Source organism: Hippichthys cyanospilos, chromosome 3 (assembly GCF_059441005.1).
Source record: "Hippichthys cyanospilos isolate Australia breed blue-spotted pipefish chromosome 3, RoL_Hcya_1.0, whole genome shotgun sequence".
Taxonomy (NCBI): Eukaryota; Metazoa; Chordata; class Actinopteri; order Syngnathiformes; family Syngnathidae; genus Hippichthys; species Hippichthys cyanospilos.
The window spans coordinates 5409003-5428705 of NC_142371.1; the positions used below are offsets into that span (position 1 = coordinate 5409003).

A 19703-nucleotide genomic window follows, 5' to 3' on the forward strand; every position below is an offset into this window, starting at 1 on the left:
ACCTTAGAAGAAGTAGTAGAGCTTGAAATTTGCTGTACTTATACAGTATATTCATTTGTATGCTACTATTCTGGGAGACACAAATGTGTCTGTTATGCACACAAAAAAAATCATACAGATTTCTTCATCTTTATTCCAATTGGGGTGATAAAACCATAGAATTTGTGTTACCATTTGAATCAAGTGGTGATGTATCTAGTGCATATGTACAACCACAAAAAATAATTCGAGTCACATTTAATAAATTGTGATATCTCACAGATATTTTATTGTTGCATTATAAGTGGGTTTCCTCTTTTACCTCAGAAAAACTCGCCTGATCACAATAACTGTAGCATGGCAGAAATAAAAAGTTGTTTTTTTTTTTAACTGTTTTTTTTTTCTGTATAACCAAACTTCCCCGGAGCAAAAGGCTGTTTTGTGCCATGGTGACCTTTCACCTCAATACAGGCTAACTTGCTTGCAAACCGGCGAAATCCATCACAAGAGGTCAGTAATAACATCACTCAACCTACTTCCAACTGCCAGTTGGTGTTGCAACTGTGGATCAAGCCGTTTGGGGTCAGCAAACACCCAAGTGCTATGTCAGGCCAGTGGCCCACAAAGCTGCAGAGTTTCCCACCAGCACAGCCTATGCAAGGGGGATCGGCCCCATCGTTGGACTCTAACTCTTGCACTTTGCTATGCAGTCAAAAGTTCATTGTTTGTTTAACACCTAGCTTCAACGCTACTGCAATTTATACGAGTACATTTTCATCATCAGAATTCTTGATGTCGGCAAACAGGTGATGCACATTTTGGGTTTATAAAACAAAGAAAAAACAAATCTAAAATACAATACATATATAAAAAAATCGACCTAAACAGGTAAGTTGACTAGAAATAAGTTGAGTAAATATACTGTATCTGCCGTAAAGCTTCGCTGCAACCAATTTTGTGCCACCGTTTTCTACACGGACCTTTCGCGTAGATGCACACAGTGGTGCAATGGTGGCCAAAAGCATAGATCATCCAAAAACAGGGGATCATTTCCAATGAATAAAGAGCGACGACAAAAATATTGCAATATTCAACTATTGCAAAACTGAACCGGCATTTCACAGCAGGACTTTGACTGCTGCCACACTTGAACAGTAAACAATCGACTTGGCATACGTCTGCATTTCATTTCATGTTACCCCACCTAGTGGCCAGATGGTTTAAACAGGCTATATCAATTTATTGGGAGATTTCAACCATTGTGGCGAGGCGAAGAAACCACACGTTGCTGTGCTAGTGGAGATCTTTACTCTTCGCATGCCATCACAAAACTGATACAACAAAGTCCAAAACAGCAAAGACAAAGCCAACAGGTTCAAAGCATCAAAGGATCAGAGCGCCATGCCTACTGGGTGAGAGACATGGTCCTAGTGTCCGCCAAACCATGTTACAATTTTGAGTTCTTGCCCTAAGCACCTCCAAAGTGTTATTTCCCTTCATTGATAAATTTCGAACCGTTCCTGGCTTTTTCTGCTCTTTCAAATAATTCAACCGCAGGTGGAACTGTTATGAGTACATCTTTCCCGCTGGATTTGATAAGAGGAGTGGCTCTTAGCAAGTGCAAGCCTTGACAGTGGTTCGCTTTTTAATGTCTGTAAAATGCCTATTTTGGTTCCCTCATTCACTTCGCTTGGGTAGTGTCCAAGACTCCGCGACTTGTGAGGATAAGCGGTCAAGATGATGGATGAGAGCACGGATGGATGGATGTTTCTTGACTAGCTGGCATTGAACGACATCATGAAGGGGGCAAGGCAGCCATGCGGTGGGAGGTGCCGCTTCAGTAAACGGGATGTTTGACATTCTGGTTACAAATATCGGTTCCATAAAACCTCATATTTAATATGAAATTAAATATGTGAAATTACGTTTCACCAATGTGCCAACAGTAATTTATATGCATATATTTCACCATTACAGGAAACAATGAAAAATAAAACTTTCAAAAAGCTGGAAAATTTCCAAATGCTATTCTCTCAAGCGTCACCAATCAGTCAGGTTGTTCCTTTCTGGATGCAACAGGACACCACATCGATGGTGTCCAGTGTGTCTGGCAGCCGCCATGCATGGACGCCATGCATGAACGTGTTTGTGTTCACTTCCTTGTAAGAGAACTCAACATATGGTTGCCACTTGGAGGAAGAGTGTGCATATAAAAATAAATCTCGAGGGTTCCAATTGATAGCCACAAAAAGTAGTATAATTAGAGCGGCACACAGAAATAGAACTAAAAGCAGATGCTTTTAAGAAATGAAAACAAATATTCAAAAATATATAAAAACAAAGTACATTTTAAGCTGTGAGTGCAGAATGTTTGTCAATGAAGTTTATATAGTAGGTGATGCGTTATTGAGGCATTTAAAACAATGGATGTTCCATTCTGGCATTTACTTGGCACACTTTTAGACTGTGTTTCAACAGTGTAAAATGCTGTGTGAGCTACTTTGGGAACAGTTAAAGAAAATATTTTTCTAACACCCATAAATTATAACATATAACATTTAATGTTAATATTAAATCACAATTAGCAATCGTCTTTGTCATTGTCTTGTCTTTGACTCCCATAGTCTCGGGAATCTTCTCGTTCACTTGTCCCTGCACACTCTAAATCCTAAGAAATTCCACAACAATAGTGTCCCGATAGAGCCTTAAGCTATTTAAATAACATCAAAATAGAAAATACATTGTTTTTTCTTAGGCATTGAATTGAGGCAAGATCACAAAAAAATCAAAAAGGAATATGCACACACATACACCACACACAGGGTTTTTGAGGCAAAAAGAAAAAGAAAAATCCTCATGTCGTGATGAATTCTAGCCTGGAGTTCCAAGCATTTCCCCTTCACTTGACCTGTCGCCTGCTCCTCTGGGCAGTGCACGAGCGTAACCACGGTAACCTACGACCTGGCAGATGCATACATTGTCAGTTTTCTTTACGACGCCTCTCACAGGTTCCTCCGAACGGCGACTCGGCCTCTGGCATTTTGAGGCCGTCTGTGTTGGGTTTCACCTAGGAGAGGCGCAGAAACGCAAGCCCGAGCTGCGTCACAGCGAGGCGTTAAGGGTTACAATTTACTGCATCTGTCCTATTTGTTGTTTACTCAGACAGCAACCTTTCAAGGAAAAGAAAGGTAAATAAAAGAGAGAAAACATACACGTAAGGAATTCAAGGCACACGTGTGTCTATAAAAACCTGGCACCATGGCCTTTATCAATTTAAACATTGTCCTGTGGTGAGCACACACAGGCTGCATCTCAATACATTAGAATATTGTAAAAAAGGTATTTATTTCAGTTGTATAGCTCATTAAAAGAAAACATTACAGAGTGCCAAATCTTACCTAATTTCTATTATTAAAGCTGTTTTTTATTGTTTGGAATGGGGATTTTTTTTTGTTTTTATTAGTGGTAATCTACACTCTTTAAAATTTGATTCTAAAATAGAATTTTAAAGTACATACAATTCAAATATAGTAGTTTAAATTGTTCAATTCAATTTGGTGAGGCATGTTCATATGTAACACTATTTTTCCAAATTTCATGACATAGTTGTCATTTTATATGCAAAAACACACTACAATTTTTAACAAACACATAGGTATTTTGGGTCTTTTCCCTTTTGCTCACTTGTACACACATCTACTTGAAGTTTTTGTTATGATATATATTAAAAAATACCAATCAACATTCTATTTTTGTAATTCTTGTTTTCACACATCATTGAAATATTACTTAGACAAACATGCTATGTGGCTGATGATTTGTCTATTGAACAGATATTATTATTATTATTATTATTATTATTATTATTATTATTATTATTAGTGAGAAATACAAAAATCCCCAGTAGTCAATGATAGGTATTCTGATTCTAAAACATTTTATTACAGCTTCACCAAACCTCTTAAAAGAAAATAAATTCATTTTCAAATTATTTCCACTTTAATTGCATTACACGAGTCATGTTATTTCATATATGTTTTACTGCGGCTGCAATCATAAATGTATTGTGTTGCCTTGACAACACAACAGCATATTCACTGAAGAGTTAACTATGTCTAATACGCGTTCTCTGCATTTTGTGAAAAATAGTTGTCTGAAAACACACTGCATTATGTGAATTTGACTACTAGACGAAAGTACTGTGCAAGCTAGAGTATGGAGGTTCAAGGCTTCTTTATAAAGTAGTACGGAACAGAGAGCTATTATTGGTATTTCAGTGGCAATCAACGCAAGAGGTTATTTTGTTTTGCTGCAGATAGTATTTACAGTAAATATACCCAAGTGGGTCATTTATGAAGCCTTCAGATATGAAGCCCCCTACGCTGGTTTTGCAACAAGCACCAATAGAACTGAAACATTTACTATATTGTACATCACCTTTTCAAACACCAGATCAGCAAATCAGCGTCACTTATCAAACATTTTATCTAAATATATTTTGAAGTACTGCCCTGTAACAATTCTTTTTCAATGAAGGCACTGTATTTCATTTGTGTACCTTTCAAGCTGACTGCTGGGCAGGAGGGTGTTACCGTAGCGCCCTCTATTGAATGACTTGAAAACATGAAATGACTTCTGCAATTGGCTGATCCGCCTCAATTCAACAGGGAAAAGCTGCAGTGAGTAACATGGACGAACACTATACAAAATAAAAAGAATATATACCACAGAAGATAACGCATTCAATCCCCAAAACATATTTTTACGTTAAGCGTCCAGAAACCTATTTATGTTTGTTTAAAAGAAGGACAAAAAATGGCTTCAGCACTAAAGTAATTGATTACCTAAGTACTTAATAAACAAAAGTAATTAATTACTTCAGGTACTTACTTAAGGTGAACAAGTACTAAAGTAATTTAGCCAGGGAAGTACTATGGTGATCGATTTTTTATTACTACTCAAGTGCTAAAGTATTGCTTTAAAATAATTTATTACTTCAGGTCTTAAAGTATTACAAATAATCAAGTATTTTTGGTCCACAATTACAAATTTAATTTTTTCAGCACTTCTTCACCATACATTTGGTCCTCAAGTATTAAAAGTAATCAGATACTAAAACCACAAATTACTAACTGGTACTAATTAAAAAAAAAATCAATTACTCTAATGCTAGATTACTTTAGGCACTAAAGTACTAAGTCATCAATTATTTTAGAATTTTATTACCTACAGTAATTGATCACTTTAAAATAAATCACTTGAGTATTTCATTACTTTAGTATCTATCAATTCATCTCTCTCTCTCTCTCTCTCTCTCTTCTCTCTCTCTCTCTCTCTCTCTCTCTCTCTCTCTCTATATATATATATATATATATATATATATATATATATATATATATATATATATATATATATATGTGTGTGTGTGTGTGTGTGTGTGTGTGTGTGTGTATATATATATATATATATATATATATATATATATATACATATATATATATATACTGTATATTCTGTATTCTGGAGTATCATTTTCCATTGGGATAAGATACAAAAGAACACTAATGTCCTGCTCTTTGGGCAATGACACATCAACATTAGCGCCTACACTGTCTTTGACTCAGCATTTGCATTATTGTTACTGTCTCTCTGAGTAATGACTGACAGAGGCTTAGCATTCAAGCTTTATCCTTTGGGGTTTCTTTGTGATCCATTAGGTGTGTTGAACAGCGTGTGAACATGAGGATTATGGTCCAAAAGAAACTGAATCTCACTAAATGAGAATGTGTTTGTACTGGAGCAGCTGTTAGGCAGCTGTGTAACACTCTCAAATACACACATGTACACACCGATAACTTGACACCATCTGTACATATACAGTAAGCAAGGTCTGTTTTTTGAAAGTGACACTTTCTCTCTCGCTCTCTCTTTCCCTCTCGCACTCTCTCTCTCTCTCACACACACACAAACACACACACACATGCACACACACGCGACACAGGTGCAATTCTCTGGGGAAAGAGAGGGCACTCAAGCTTTTAGGTGCACCCCATTACCTCCCTTTAGTGACCATGGCAGGTCTGGACAAACAAGTCAGCCGGTCGAACTCATGATGTGTGATCTCTCAGAAGGGATCGATCAGTGCTCAAATGTTCCCCGACTGACAGTTGATGTATGGGCCCAGTTAAGTGAATGAGAGCCAGTCTTGTCTTTCAACATAGCTACACTTTCCTGCAGCGTATCAGTCAAGGAACACACAGGTTGCAACTGAAAGAGGACGTGGTCGGTTATAAAGGCAAAAATGGGAATATGTTGAAAGATGGCACATACAGTACTTCATTCAATGGATTCAAAATGCTTTTGATGTAAGGAATGGACGAAATTCAGCACAAGGGTCAATCTCTGGAAAATATTTTTCATCTGCATAAAATTTACCCTAATTTACACTACTCCTCTGAAAAAATAAATATTAAAAAAAGCTAAACTATGAATTGTTGCCTACATTTCACTTTTATGATTGCTGCTTTTTTTGACTTGTCATCTTAATATTGCATTTTCTGGGCGTTTCTCGTTGTTTTTCAGTTTACTCATTTTTTCTGTTTATAGCGTCGCAGTTCGTTTGCCCCCCTCGTCCTCTGTATCTGAGCACGGCAGGTATGTTTTAATTCAACTGTTATGAACTGTTTTTTTTATCATCAATATTTTAGCCCAAACATGTACATTTATTCGTAGTAAGCATTTAAAATACATGAAAAAGAAACAAAAAATGGTGTATTCATTTTGATTATAAAAAAGACCATGTGTAGTAAGGCATTTTTTAAGTCTGTTTGGACTCTCTTTCCCACAGTGAATGAAGTATCACTTATAATTTTTTTTTTTTTTTTTACTTTTTTTTCACAGTAGATGGACGTCTGGGTGACATCACTTAACATTGAAATAAATTTGTCGATTCTATCTCCATCCAAGCTGCAGAGCCTACTTATTTTTCAAATGAATGAACAAGTAGCACCATTTTAGTTTTATTCTTTTATTTAATGCACCATCTCATGGACATGACAACAACGGAATGAAAAAGACAAACAAAAGATGGTTACCAAGTACTTTTGGCCATAGCAACCAATAGATACAGCAATTGTGATTCATTCTTTGATTTCATCAAAAACAGTACGTTATGAAAATCAAGTCCATGGCATACGTGTTTTACTTTTTACTCTTTACTCACATGCATTCACTTTGCATTATTTAATTTGACCTTGAACATGCACACTACAACATTTTCTAAATTACACGGTATCACAATGTGTTTTTATTGTATTTTTTTTATCTTATTCAAGTCAAACAGACTTTTCAATAATTGGCCAAGATCACCCATGAACCACATGATCCACCTTTGCTTCACATAGATTACATTCATGCTTTGAAAATCCACCGTGATAGCATGATGCTCCGGCGGTTGCAGCTAAGGTGTGTGCTTCACGCCCAGGCACAGCGAGAGCTCGTTTTTCTGAATCTTTCCATCCTTGTTGACGTCACAGTGACGTAACAAAATCCCTCGCAGCTTGTCTAGCTCAGGACCTGTCAGGTTGGGCTGGTGACCGGACAGAAAGTGGGAAATTTTGTCAATATAACTTAAAAAGTCACCCTCTTAAATAGTTCTGTAATTCACCATTGTTTTTGTATCCAACAATCACGTTGATAACTTTCGACTCATTTTAAATATTGCAAACAAGTGATGGTTTTCAAGCATCAGTTCTTACCCTGACCAGTTCCATCATATCTTTGACAAAGCCGTCCACCTCTGCGCCCTCCAATGCTCCAGTTTTGTTCTATGATAGAGGATAAAATCAATGAAAAACAAACTGCCTTTGTAGTATACAGAGGTACATTTTGACCCGTATGTGGGTTGCTCCAATCATTAGACACATTTAATCGACCCACTTGAATTTGCCAACTTGTAATGCTTTACTTCTGTGTAAATCCAAATCCAAGGCCAAACCGCACTCAAACAAGGAAATTATACACATATTGACAGGTGTTATTTTGCCCTATATGCTAATTATTTATTCCCTGCACCATAAGATATATGTCCAAATGAAGTTTAGTTAAACCTAAAGGCTAAATGCAATCCACACCTCAAAATGATTTGACTATTGAACAGGGTGACTAAATTTTCAAAATGAAAAACCAGGACACTATATTTTTGCTGAAAATGAAAGAATGAAAACACTAATCAACCTGCTGGCTGGGGGTTGCGTTATTACTTCAGCTACTGCAAAAGGCTATCTGAGACGACAGCTCAAGAGTGCCAAACTGGTCAATGCGCTCAGCATTATGCAAACCTTTTTGCTTAGTTGTGCTTGGTGTTGTGCCAATGTATAGATTTGTATCCTTTACTCCTGCAACTTGAGGTGACATGCAACTAATCTTATTTGGATTTGTCAAAAATAAAACGTTTCCACATACCCACTGCAAAGTGCACATAGTCAGTACTGTTGTGTGCATTGATGAAGTATTTCTTAAGATGTTTATAGCGTCCTTCTGTGTGTTAGTGGCCACAAACGCATCTCCAGTGAAGTATGAAAATACATTTCTTTTGCTTCTCCACATCAACTGGTGGTGCAAGTTGCAATGGGGAATTCCATCGGGACTCAGGACGCAAGTCTCAAAACTGGGACTGTACCGGATAAATCAGGACACCTGGTCTCCCTACTATTGAATCCATTTTCCAAATGCATTCGCAGTGGCCATTTGTTAACACAAAGATATGCATACCAGTTCTCATCTCTGTGCACAAGAATAAAATAATTGTATCAGTGCTGAAAAGACAATTGTTATGCAAAGACTGAACTGGCAACCTAATAGGTGTTTTACTTCATTAATGCACTTTACCTATATGACCCAGCCTTCCAATAAGCACCATTGTTGACCGCGCACAGTATTTTACATTTAAAATGGAACACATGAATAAGTAAAGTGGAAGGTGCTGTATCAAGAAAAAGCAATGCTACCACTTGTGAAATATATGGAAACTCTTCTTGCGGCCATGCAGTAATGAAATGAAGCCCCCGGTGGTTTTTCATATTGAATTGTAAACGTTATTGACACTCATTAACTTATTGGAAACCTAATCATACTTACAACGTCATAATGATCAAAAATCTTCTCAAAATCTCGCTTCCTTTCCACAGTACTGCCAGCCTAGGGAACATAAACATAAACAAGTTCTTGGAATATTTAAAACGGAAACAAGTGAATTTTATTCTCTCTAAAGAATGTGTTTTATCAAATAAAATGTAACACGTACGTCCAACTTGAACTGGAGCAGAAAATTCTCTTCTAAAGCCAAGATCCTATTTGAGCAAAATAATAACATAACACATCAGTATTAGGAGATTAATATATATATATATATATATATATATATATATATATATATATATATATATATATATATATATATATATATATATATATATATATATATATATATATACATATATATATATATGTATAGGGCAGTCAGTCCAACGTTGCACTGCATTACCTGCTGTGGTGACACATACATACTTAAGTAACACATACATACCTACAAAATGATTCATCAAAAAAAAAAAAAAACATGTTAGCTGGTTAGAGCAGTGTCTACCAAGACTTACTGAGATAACGCCCTCATTTTGCGTCACAACACGCCACCAAACACCAAAAAGTAGATTTACTAAAGTTTGCGCTCTAGACAAGCCCACTTTTAGACCTTTAGAGCAATTTTAGATCCATTTAGATGTTATTTTTAAATCCAACTTTTTGTAGACAAGCAATTAAAAAGTCACATTTTCTTAATATCCACCCTTTATAATTTCGATTGGAAATGAGTGCTTCTATAAGTCACATTCTAGATTGTCCCTTAATAGTTATAATATTTTGGCCATCCAATGCTTGAAACTAAACAAGGTAATCAATGCAATAATCAATACAAAGAACATACAAAGAACTGTTAATATAGCGCTCACATTTGATCTAATGAGAATGTGTTGAAAAATGGTGAGTAGGTTACTATGGCAGCAAACACTCCACATATGAGTCATGCTTTTTTTCCCCTGTGATTACATACCTGGCCAAGTCGTTGAGATCCAAACGACCATCCTTGTTCTTGTCAAAGATTTTCATCTGCCGCACAAAACATTTTGAAAGTGGTTTTTGTGATGTGGTGATTTAGCAGCTTCTCTGTCCGTTGAGGCTCTGCTCAAATAATTGGGTTCCATCATACCATTGTGTCTGTGTATTCCTCCAGCTTATCAGGAGACACTTTCCGACCATGCTGTTGAAACAGGTCTTTCAAGAAAGCCTTAAAAAACACATACACACAAGCTGTATGCAATCAGGTTTGTTTTTACACATTGGGGCTCCAGAAAGAAGAGAAAAGTGATCATATTTTTTAAAGTCGTCCCTCGTATTCCCGGTTTCTACTCGCACATGTAGAAGGCCTCTTCAAGCGGTTAAATATGCTAAACATGTCAACGTGAAAGTGGAAGGACAGGAAAAAGCGGCTGAGGCTTTTCTGTTCCCTTGTCATAAAGAAAAATGGTACAGCTCCCCGCTTGCTTTTGTGAGAGCTTTTGATTGTTACCTTCAGCTCCTGGGCTGAAATGTAGCCGCTGCAGTCCACGTCGTATTTCCTCCAGATCTGCAGTGGCATCCGTGGAACAGGATTTAATAGGGAGGATGACAAGAGTGAAAAGGGGTTATAAGACAGTACTACTGAAAATTATCATTCATTATAGTGTTATTTGATGCATCGTTAATAAAAGAATCTTGTGAGAAACGCTTGATAGTTGAGGTGCAACAACCATATGTCAAAGATAAATCGATGTGATTTGAATATGAGCTTGACAAGGCACTACACATTCAAATTATAATCATGCCTGTCTAAAAAATTCCTATTCAGGTTGACTTTTCTCCAAAAGAGTCTCAAAGCATAGTTTAACACTAATACATTTTTTATATTGTTAATCAATTATACAGTACTATTGCAATGTTTTGTTTAATGTTTTAAATTTCCTGAATGCTTAAGTCATTGATTTCATGATTAGTGCTGGAAGTAATTAGTAAACCAAATGTGTTTATCAAAACAGAATACTGTATATTTTATTGTTTAACTTTAGATTCTTCAACGTTTGCACATTTTGTCTATGTCTTTCAGTTGTATGACGTGGATGATGAGTGTATGACATGGGATGAATTTCATTTTGCAGCTGAGCTTAAAGAGGTAATGGCTTGATTTTTTTCCAAACATTTGAATTGTTCTGTTTTTTGTTTTTTGTTTTTTTTTTTTAAATTTTTGCTGTGTGGAAACACTCTTTATGAAACGTTCTTGAACATGCAATCAAGATTCAAGTGCGTATCCATGACAACATCAGAGAGCAGCGATGGCCCCATTTTGCTGGATTATATGAAACGTTTTATTTTCAAACAAAAAATATATAATACGGGATTTGTAACAATAACAAACATTTGACGTGCGCAATAATGTAAAAAAAATATATACATGCACAATATTTTGAAAAATTATTGATTTGAAATTTACTTCTGTCGAGCGTTAGTAGTGTATTACAACTCAATTACTATGTGTATTAATTAATAGTACAATGTGGATTCTGTCGTTTCACGTCGACGGTACGCTTTCTTGCCATAAAACGCTCTGCAAAAGTAGCATAAACTTGTCAGCCACGTTAGCCGCAGTAGTGACTTACAGTAGTACTGAAGCCGAAAAAAACAGGAAGTGGATGTGATTGGTTGAAGCAGCGTGAGGGGTGGGGGCGGGTTTACCGGTTTTGTCAGATTTGAACGGTTTTAAATAACTGTGACTTTCAAAATCTCGATATTTTGCCATATCGGCCCATGCTTAACACTATTTCATGTTTTTTTTCTTTGTTTTGTTTTTTTGATTCAAGTTTCAATGGTGAATTTAAATGTCCTGTTTTCAGGAACTGTCATTACCTTGCGATGTAGTAAGGTGCACGGGATTTACTGTGAACACCACTTGGGTTGAATCGTTATGGTCCCTTGCTTGATAAAAGCCTTCTGTCATTGCCTAATAAAACTTGCACTTAAACCCGTACTGTAGCTATACATCAATGCACATAATAATGAGTGGCTTCACCTGCATGAAGTCAACACTGTTATCAAGGGGAGCCTCTCTGTGGAAGATCAACAGGAAGTTCTCCGTCTCGGGTAGGATCATGTTAGCCAACTGGAAAATAAAGTCCATATTTGAGGGAAGGAGAATTTTCTTAGCAAACGATGTAAACGTTCAATTTTGATTTTGATACAATGCGGTTCCGGTGAACACAATGTTACAATGCCATAAACATGAGATGATGGGAAAATAAAGTTACAGTGGCTCGTATCCTCCTTAGGAGATAATCATTGAATTTGTAGGCAGCACCAAGGGAAAAGAAATGTGTGTTTGGGTGGGCTGACTTTCCTCCCGTCTGTCCTTTAATAGCATTACCGTATGACCATTAGTAGATTAAAACATGGCCGCTGGCATCAATCTCATTGAAATAGCGTCCCCCACTGCAGGTAGTGGTTGACTCCCAAACGCAATGCACCATCATGGGTGCCAAATGCATACTCTTTAACACGTGGCCTATCAGAGAGGATGCAGCAGTTCCCTGACTCTTCTGCTCACTTCCTTCCTAATTCTGTTGCACAGAATAACACTTGATGAAATATAAGACACTTGAACCACATAATAAAGCCTCTTTCAACATGGGGCCTTGAGCAGGGTTTGTCTCAATTTATTAGAAATTGCTTATCATCATCAGGAGCTATTCAGATGCAACATTTATATAATAACATCAAATAAACGCTTCAAATAAAAACAAACACTGCGGTTGATTTGAAAGAACCCTTTCTTTGAAAAACGCTTGCCTCTAATGCATGCACGAAGACTGAAGTGGAATCCTCTCAACAAAAAAAGATTAAATACAAATAAAAATGTTGTATACTTGTTTATCGTTTATTCATTTGTTGCGGTTATATGGCTGTTAATCTCTTTATAACATCGTGAGAGTCCGAGTTACAATTTATTTTCTATAAATCTAACTCAAATATGATATGTATTCAAACTCACAGGTTATTAGCTTCCAAACTATAGAATTATCCAAAGAAATTACGACAATTTGTAACAACTTTGGATCACTCCTCAGGTGAAGCATCACCAACATCACATAGTTTGCAACTTGAATGTCAAAGGTGTTCAGAAATGATGTTATGATATTGGACTGACAGGCTTACATCGAGATGACCTGAGATGACAAAGCCATTTTCTAAGCAGTTGGCCCCAAATGTCCCACAAAAGCTTCATTTGGGCATTACTAAAAACGCTCATTTATTATCCTATTGAAATTGAGCTATTGAGCTGTTGAAAGCTCCGTATTTTTTGCCGCCATTCTCAGCTTGATGCATACGCGCCCCGGATGACTCACAGATCAACTTACTTTGCCTGGTAGTCATCTTAATTTGCATATTCAACTCAAACCCCAAAGAAATCAGAGTCATGCATCCAAAATCCACACAAGAGATTCATGCACAGGCGTGCACTATTGTCTCGAGAAGAGACAAAAAAAAATCAAACACAATTTAGAGTTGTACTCACGAAGACAATTCAAACTCAACATATTTTTAGAGCAATATTCATGAACGGTTAAACATGCATACGTCTTTTTGACAGCATTCATATTCCATACCTCTGTACAGAAAAATTGACAAATATTAAAATGTGCATCTAAATGTGTTTCCCTTTATTTCAACAGGAAAAGATGATTTGAGATACAAGTATGTTGACATACAAACACAACCATGCAAAGAAATAAACTCGTATCTCACGGGACTACCATACTGATCACTCCACATACGTTTGGATCATCAAACCCGGCTGGAACATATTTTGCTCCAGCTAATCTCCTCCAACTATACGGGAGGACAGACAAATGCTGAGCGTTGTGAGGTCATTTTCAATTTCATAAAAAATGAACTCTGATTGGCCCCCCCAAAAAATCCAACAAGTGCAGCCCAGCCCAACAATATGATAAGAAGAAATCTTTGGGGATCAATTCATTTAACTGAAGACATCTTGGTTGTAAATGAAGGTCAGTGATCTCGGGTGTTTTTAGAACAGTAGCATAGGCCCTGACGGTCCACAACTAAATCAACTAAAACTGGAAAATATCTCAGCGTGCATGCTTTAAAGAGCGGGGGAAAAAAACAAAAAACATCCTTGACTGCTTCTGCATCCAATTGATCACGCTCAAGTGGAGCCTAAGAGACATTGTCCGCTTCAAACTATGGCTTTAAATCACAGCTGTCAGTCAGGCGGATATTAGATTGGATGAAAAAGGCTTCCCTTGAGAATTGACTGGATATTTGAATAGTACTTGACAGGGCCTCAGTGTCGGTCAGTCAGTGCGCTTCCTTTTGGAAAGCCTCCGGAGAAGACTTAAACCAATTAGGGCTGAGTCTTTGTCATTGAAACATGAATTAAATAAAAACAGAAGTCCAAATGCAGCAGCGGAAGAAGAGAATGGCAGTGAATTACGAATGAGGCTTCTAATTGATCAGACCAAACTGGTCAGACAAAAACAGGGGTAGTTGTGTGTTTGTTTTTCGATGAATGTGCGCAGTTGGAATGATTTGCTGTTGTTTACATTCACACATCTATTATGGGAATGTAACGAGAAGTGTGCAACAAAAAAATCGGGTTTATGAATTAAAAATATAAAACAAATCAAATTCCTGTCAGCTTCTGTGTAAATACGTTGAACGTGACAACACCATGTCACGTTCAAAATTGACATTGAACGTTATTGTTAGTTTCTTAAACAATAAAAAAAGGAAAAGTGATTCTGGACATTTATGCTAATTTGTTTAGGTGAAATCTGTCATCTGTATATATTTATTGTATCAATGTTATGCTTATCTGGAATGTCCAATTGTTTGTATATATTTGGGTTATTATATATTTGTGTTGTCAATAAAAAAACAACTAGAACACCATGTTAGAAGGCATGGCGTGAAGCAAGCTAGTAGCAACCACCACTATGAAGACTTCATAACAAATGCTTACTACGGTCATTGCATTGACACCGTTGTATTATTTGGTGTGGGGTTTTTTTTTGTTTTTTTTTTTTTTAGGTTGGCCTTTGCAACACACGGTTGGTGTGTGTTACACGGAAGCCAACAGGAAGTGGATTTGTTTCATTTGGAGTTTTAACTTTATAATATAAATTTGGGGACGGGCGGCTCGTGCAGCAATGGTTAGCCCATCCGCACATCACTTAGTTTTACCATACCAAATCAAATAGCAAGGCCTCCTTATTCCGTTTGAGTGGTTGGTATATCATTGAATAAAAAAAAAAAAAAAAGAATAGGGTAACGGTTGATGTGCGCACAAGTTTTTATGGAGAAAGCCTTATCATCAAGCTTTTCATTCAAAACTTGATAAATATATGTAAAGTCTGAAGCAGAAATCATTGTCAATGAAAACATTTCAAAGCAAAAATGGTCTTAAATTAAAAAGTTGATTCTGAATCCAATCATAGACCCAAAAATAATCGGAATCAAATCGTTAGACAGTCAACGCTTGTCACGCCTGGCTCTATCCGCTGGTGTTCTAATTGATCAGACCAAACTGGTCAGACAAAAACAGGGGTAGTTGTGTGCTTGTTTTTCTAATAAAGAAAGAAATGGAGAAAGTCACAAATTACCATCAAACTAAAACATAAATTTGATGAGGCACGTTTGTTCTGGCACTATGTTGAGATCGAGTCTAACGATGTCATTGTAAATAAAGGGCGATAATGGAGTACCTCCTGGATCTGTAGTTTTCCGTCAGCAGAGACGTCGTAGGCGGACATGAACCTCTGCTTCAGCCTCTGGACTCGCTCTTCAGTCACTCTCTCCTGCAGGGAGAAACATGAGCATTCATTTCAACTTTCTATGTCAGAATAAAGTGTTTTCACGCCACTGGATGTGCAGAGGAACTTGTGACATGATATCTCAATTGTTTGCCAATTGATACAGTGATTACATAGTAATCAATTTATAGGAAGACTCCATTATTGATCTAATGAGGCCAAAGGTGAACATTTAACTTTTTCTTTTTTTTTTTTTTTTTTTACAGGGACAATTATTTTATAAAGAAAAACATCATTTCTCTTTTTTTCCCATATTGTACCATATTTAAAGTATTTTTTTTTTTCAACTTGAGTGTTCGTTGTTGCTTTCATACATCCGAGATTGAAACGCTTCCCAAAATAATTGGGCGTCCCCTGACGAAGGCTGCAAAAGTGTTGTTTTGGAAAGTGACAAGAAATTGTACCGATAAAAGGTACAATCAATTACTTATTTGTGCAGCAGTCTCAAGGGTGCTTATTTTCTTTTCAAGATGGCCAACAAGAAAGGGCGACAATCTCTTGTCACACTACAAAAACAAACCATTAAAAAGCACAGAAAAACTCAGAGAACCATCTTCAAATCTTACTTTTTTTTTTTTTAAACATTAGAATCAAGTAACTATGGAAACATGTATGATGAGACTTGGAGAACGCACAGACTGCAGTGGAGCATGCTGGCGCCGGATCCATTAGAGAAAAGCCAATGTTTGTCTTCAGCATCATTCTAATGTCAGGAACCATTTGTTGTAACTAGGCAAACCTTTTCCATCTAAAAGACTGAACTGGACCTTTATGAGGGAAGGCGGTTCAGCAAGCTTGCACATTATGTACTCAAACGTTCCATAGCAGCATGGGTACCTGTACAATAATAAGGTACCATAAAGTAGAAAAAAAGACATTGACTAGCCAGACACCCAAGTGAGGATAAGCGGCTATAAAAAATGAACTAGTCACAATCACTTTTTCATTCTCATTTTCAAAGAGGTTTTTATTTCATCAATCATGTTCGTTATCGTTAAATAGACACATTTGTAATTTTCGTGTGTTTTGTTATACAGAAGATGATTATAGCCAGTGAAGAAAAAAAATGTTGGTGGGATGCTCAAAAATTCCCTTGTGATAAGAAAAGTGCAGGCGAATGTCTGGCAAACCTTAGGCAAACACTTGCCACCTTGACAGAACCTTGATGAATCTGGATAAGAACGCAACATTCGCCACCTCTTGAAACAATTGCAATTCTTCGCTGCTTAGTAGGATAGGGTCGCATGGATACATTTTTAGATTTTTAGATAACATAAAAAAAATATATATAATGAAATTCCTCATCTTCTCTTCCTTGTTATTATTTTTGCAAAGTCACAATTACTTCTGGGTGGCACAACAGAAGACTGATTAGCATGTCCGCCTCACAGTTCAGAGGTTGTGGGTTTGATTTTCTTCCGGTGTGGAGTTTGCATGCTCTCCCTGTGCCTGGTAGTCCGGTTTGCTACCACATTCCCCACAACACGCAGGGTAGGTATACTGGACAGTCCAAATTGCCCTCCGGTGCGTTTGGTGTTTTGTCTATATGTGCCCTGCAATTGGCTGACAACCAGTTCAGGGTATACCCCACCTACTGCCTGAAGCAAGCTGCCATAGCCTCCAAACGCCCTTGTTAGGCTAAGCGGCCAAGATCATGGCTAGATGGACCATTATTTCTTATGATGCATTTGGATAATGATGCATAATGATAATAACTGAAAACATTGAAAATTGATCTGAAAATATTGGGCACATTTAGTTGAAAACAAAGGTAATATACCCCCTAAAAGCTACAGCTTTTATGAATATCAATTGATGGAGCCTTATTGTCCTTTCCGCCAGCAAATGGAAGCACATTTAATTGTGCTGCCTGCCCCTACATATCAAGAACATAAGGACAAGTAACGTTATATTCATAACTAATAAAACACTAATTTCATCCTTGGAAAAATAAAAAGCCTCAGCACCAATCCTAGTTGGAAATCACTGGCTAAGATTATGCAAGTGTATCTATTGAAGTGTCCAGTTTGTTAATATCATATGATACTATTTATCAGAGGCTACAGAGAAAAACAATGCACTTATCTTTGTTGCTTTCACCCTGGAAATCGAACAAAGAAGACTCAAAGACACATGCGATCTAATTTGTGCAGAACTTGCAGTACCTTACATTTCCAATTGCGTAATTACGCATCATCAATGATGACGTGACGAATGATGTGAATGCTTATATGAACTGCTGGCATCACGAGCTAATTAAAGTGCCAAGTGGGCTTACTTGTGGCCCCAGTCTCTTCATCATGTGACGGAAGAACGCATCCAGTTCCTTGCCCTCAATGTAGCCGTTGTCTCGAGGGAACACAAGTATTTTATTTATTTCAAATTGAAAACATCCAAACGAAATCAAAGAATGATTTTATCCTGCACAAAAACATGCAACATTTGAAGATGTAAGATGTAACTTTTCTTCACAAGATATACACAGAATGCATCACTTTAAACGTCTCTTTTGAAATGAAAAGATATGTCTCTCTCTTACTTACCATCTGCATCAAAGTGCTGCCAGATTTCCAAGAAACCAGCAGCGTCCAGCTTGTCAAAGGCACTGTCCATTGTGACACTCAGTACAGACGGACTCCTGGGAGAGAGGTGGCTTGTCTTTTAAACTCTTGCTTGAACGATAAGACGTTCTAGGCGGAAACCACACCCCTCCAATTTGTGCGAAGTGCGCGTACACGACCCACGCGCACAAGCTTGTAATGATTTGTTAATGCCATCTGGTGGTTATGCATTTAAAAAGCACAACGGTAAAGTATAAACACGTGGACAAACCTGAAGTAGTTACCAAGCTGTCAAAGAAATAAAAAAACGCAGTGATCACACCGCAGCATGGTAAAACGTAAATGTAATACTAGAAACAATAACAACAACCAATAATAAAAAAATAACCAATGAAACTCCCGACAGCGCTCGTAATAATCATGTTTCCTCAACAAAATTCCGTGCGTCTGGGCAGAGACACATGCCGCCTGCAGGCTGTGGCCATGCGCCAGTGTCACCAGCGGCGTCTCTGGCATGAACAGTTGTAAGGGGCACCGGAGTGGGCACAAGCAGCAAAACCTACACTATAAATTTGATTTCAACTCAAGAACGCCATCCTTTTGTATCTATTTATAAATTATTAATAAAAGCTTTAAAAGATTTCTGAAAGTATCATTCACCAGAGCTGTTCATTTCTTTAATAGAAAGGACGCACGTTGATCTTTCATCTTAGCAAACTTGTCAAAAACCCATTTGTCAACGTCCAATAAGCTATGACTGAAGTCATTTTCAATGGACAGCATGCATTAGTGCATTTGATCTCTGCTGGCCCATTGTGCTTTTTGTAAATGTATTGATCCTTATTAGTGTTGAAATAAGGATTTGTCACTCTGAGTAAAATGATAGAGAAAAATATTGTCTAATTAATTCATTAACAAGACTAATAAATATTTAATATTGTTTTGCGCATGTTTTCTTGTGCGCTGATTAGGTGCAAGTTGTGCACAATTGCACACGCCTGCTGTTTAGCGGGAAGACCCTAAACTCCATGCGTGTCCTGTGACGCTAATTAAGTGTACACACCGTGGTTAAATATGCCACTAAAGTAAAATTTGCATGTTTATAAAATTATATATGGGTCTAAACTACCTTATCTGTGCAGGTCTTTTGCATTATTTTCTTTGTTGAACCACAATGAAACAATATCTG

General features: G+C 37.1%; 1 protein-coding gene across 1 annotated transcript; it reads right to left on the reverse strand.

The window, feature by feature from the left end:
• Positions 1-6986: 6986 nt before the first annotated feature.
• Positions 6987-18638, reverse strand: LOC148425591 (secretagogin-like). Its single transcript, XM_088411970.1, has 11 exons — positions 18497-18638; positions 18232-18302; positions 15846-15938; positions 12137-12226; positions 10604-10660; positions 10244-10321; positions 10088-10143; positions 9284-9329; positions 9118-9177; positions 7737-7805; positions 6987-7567 (listed from the first exon to the last, which is right to left on the reverse strand). The coding sequence occupies exons 1-11, from the start codon at positions 18564-18566 to the stop codon at positions 7439-7441; spliced, it is 819 nt and encodes a 272-aa protein (XP_088268096.1). The 5' UTR covers positions 18567-18638; the 3' UTR covers positions 6987-7438.
• Positions 18639-19703: the final 1065 nt, after the last annotated feature.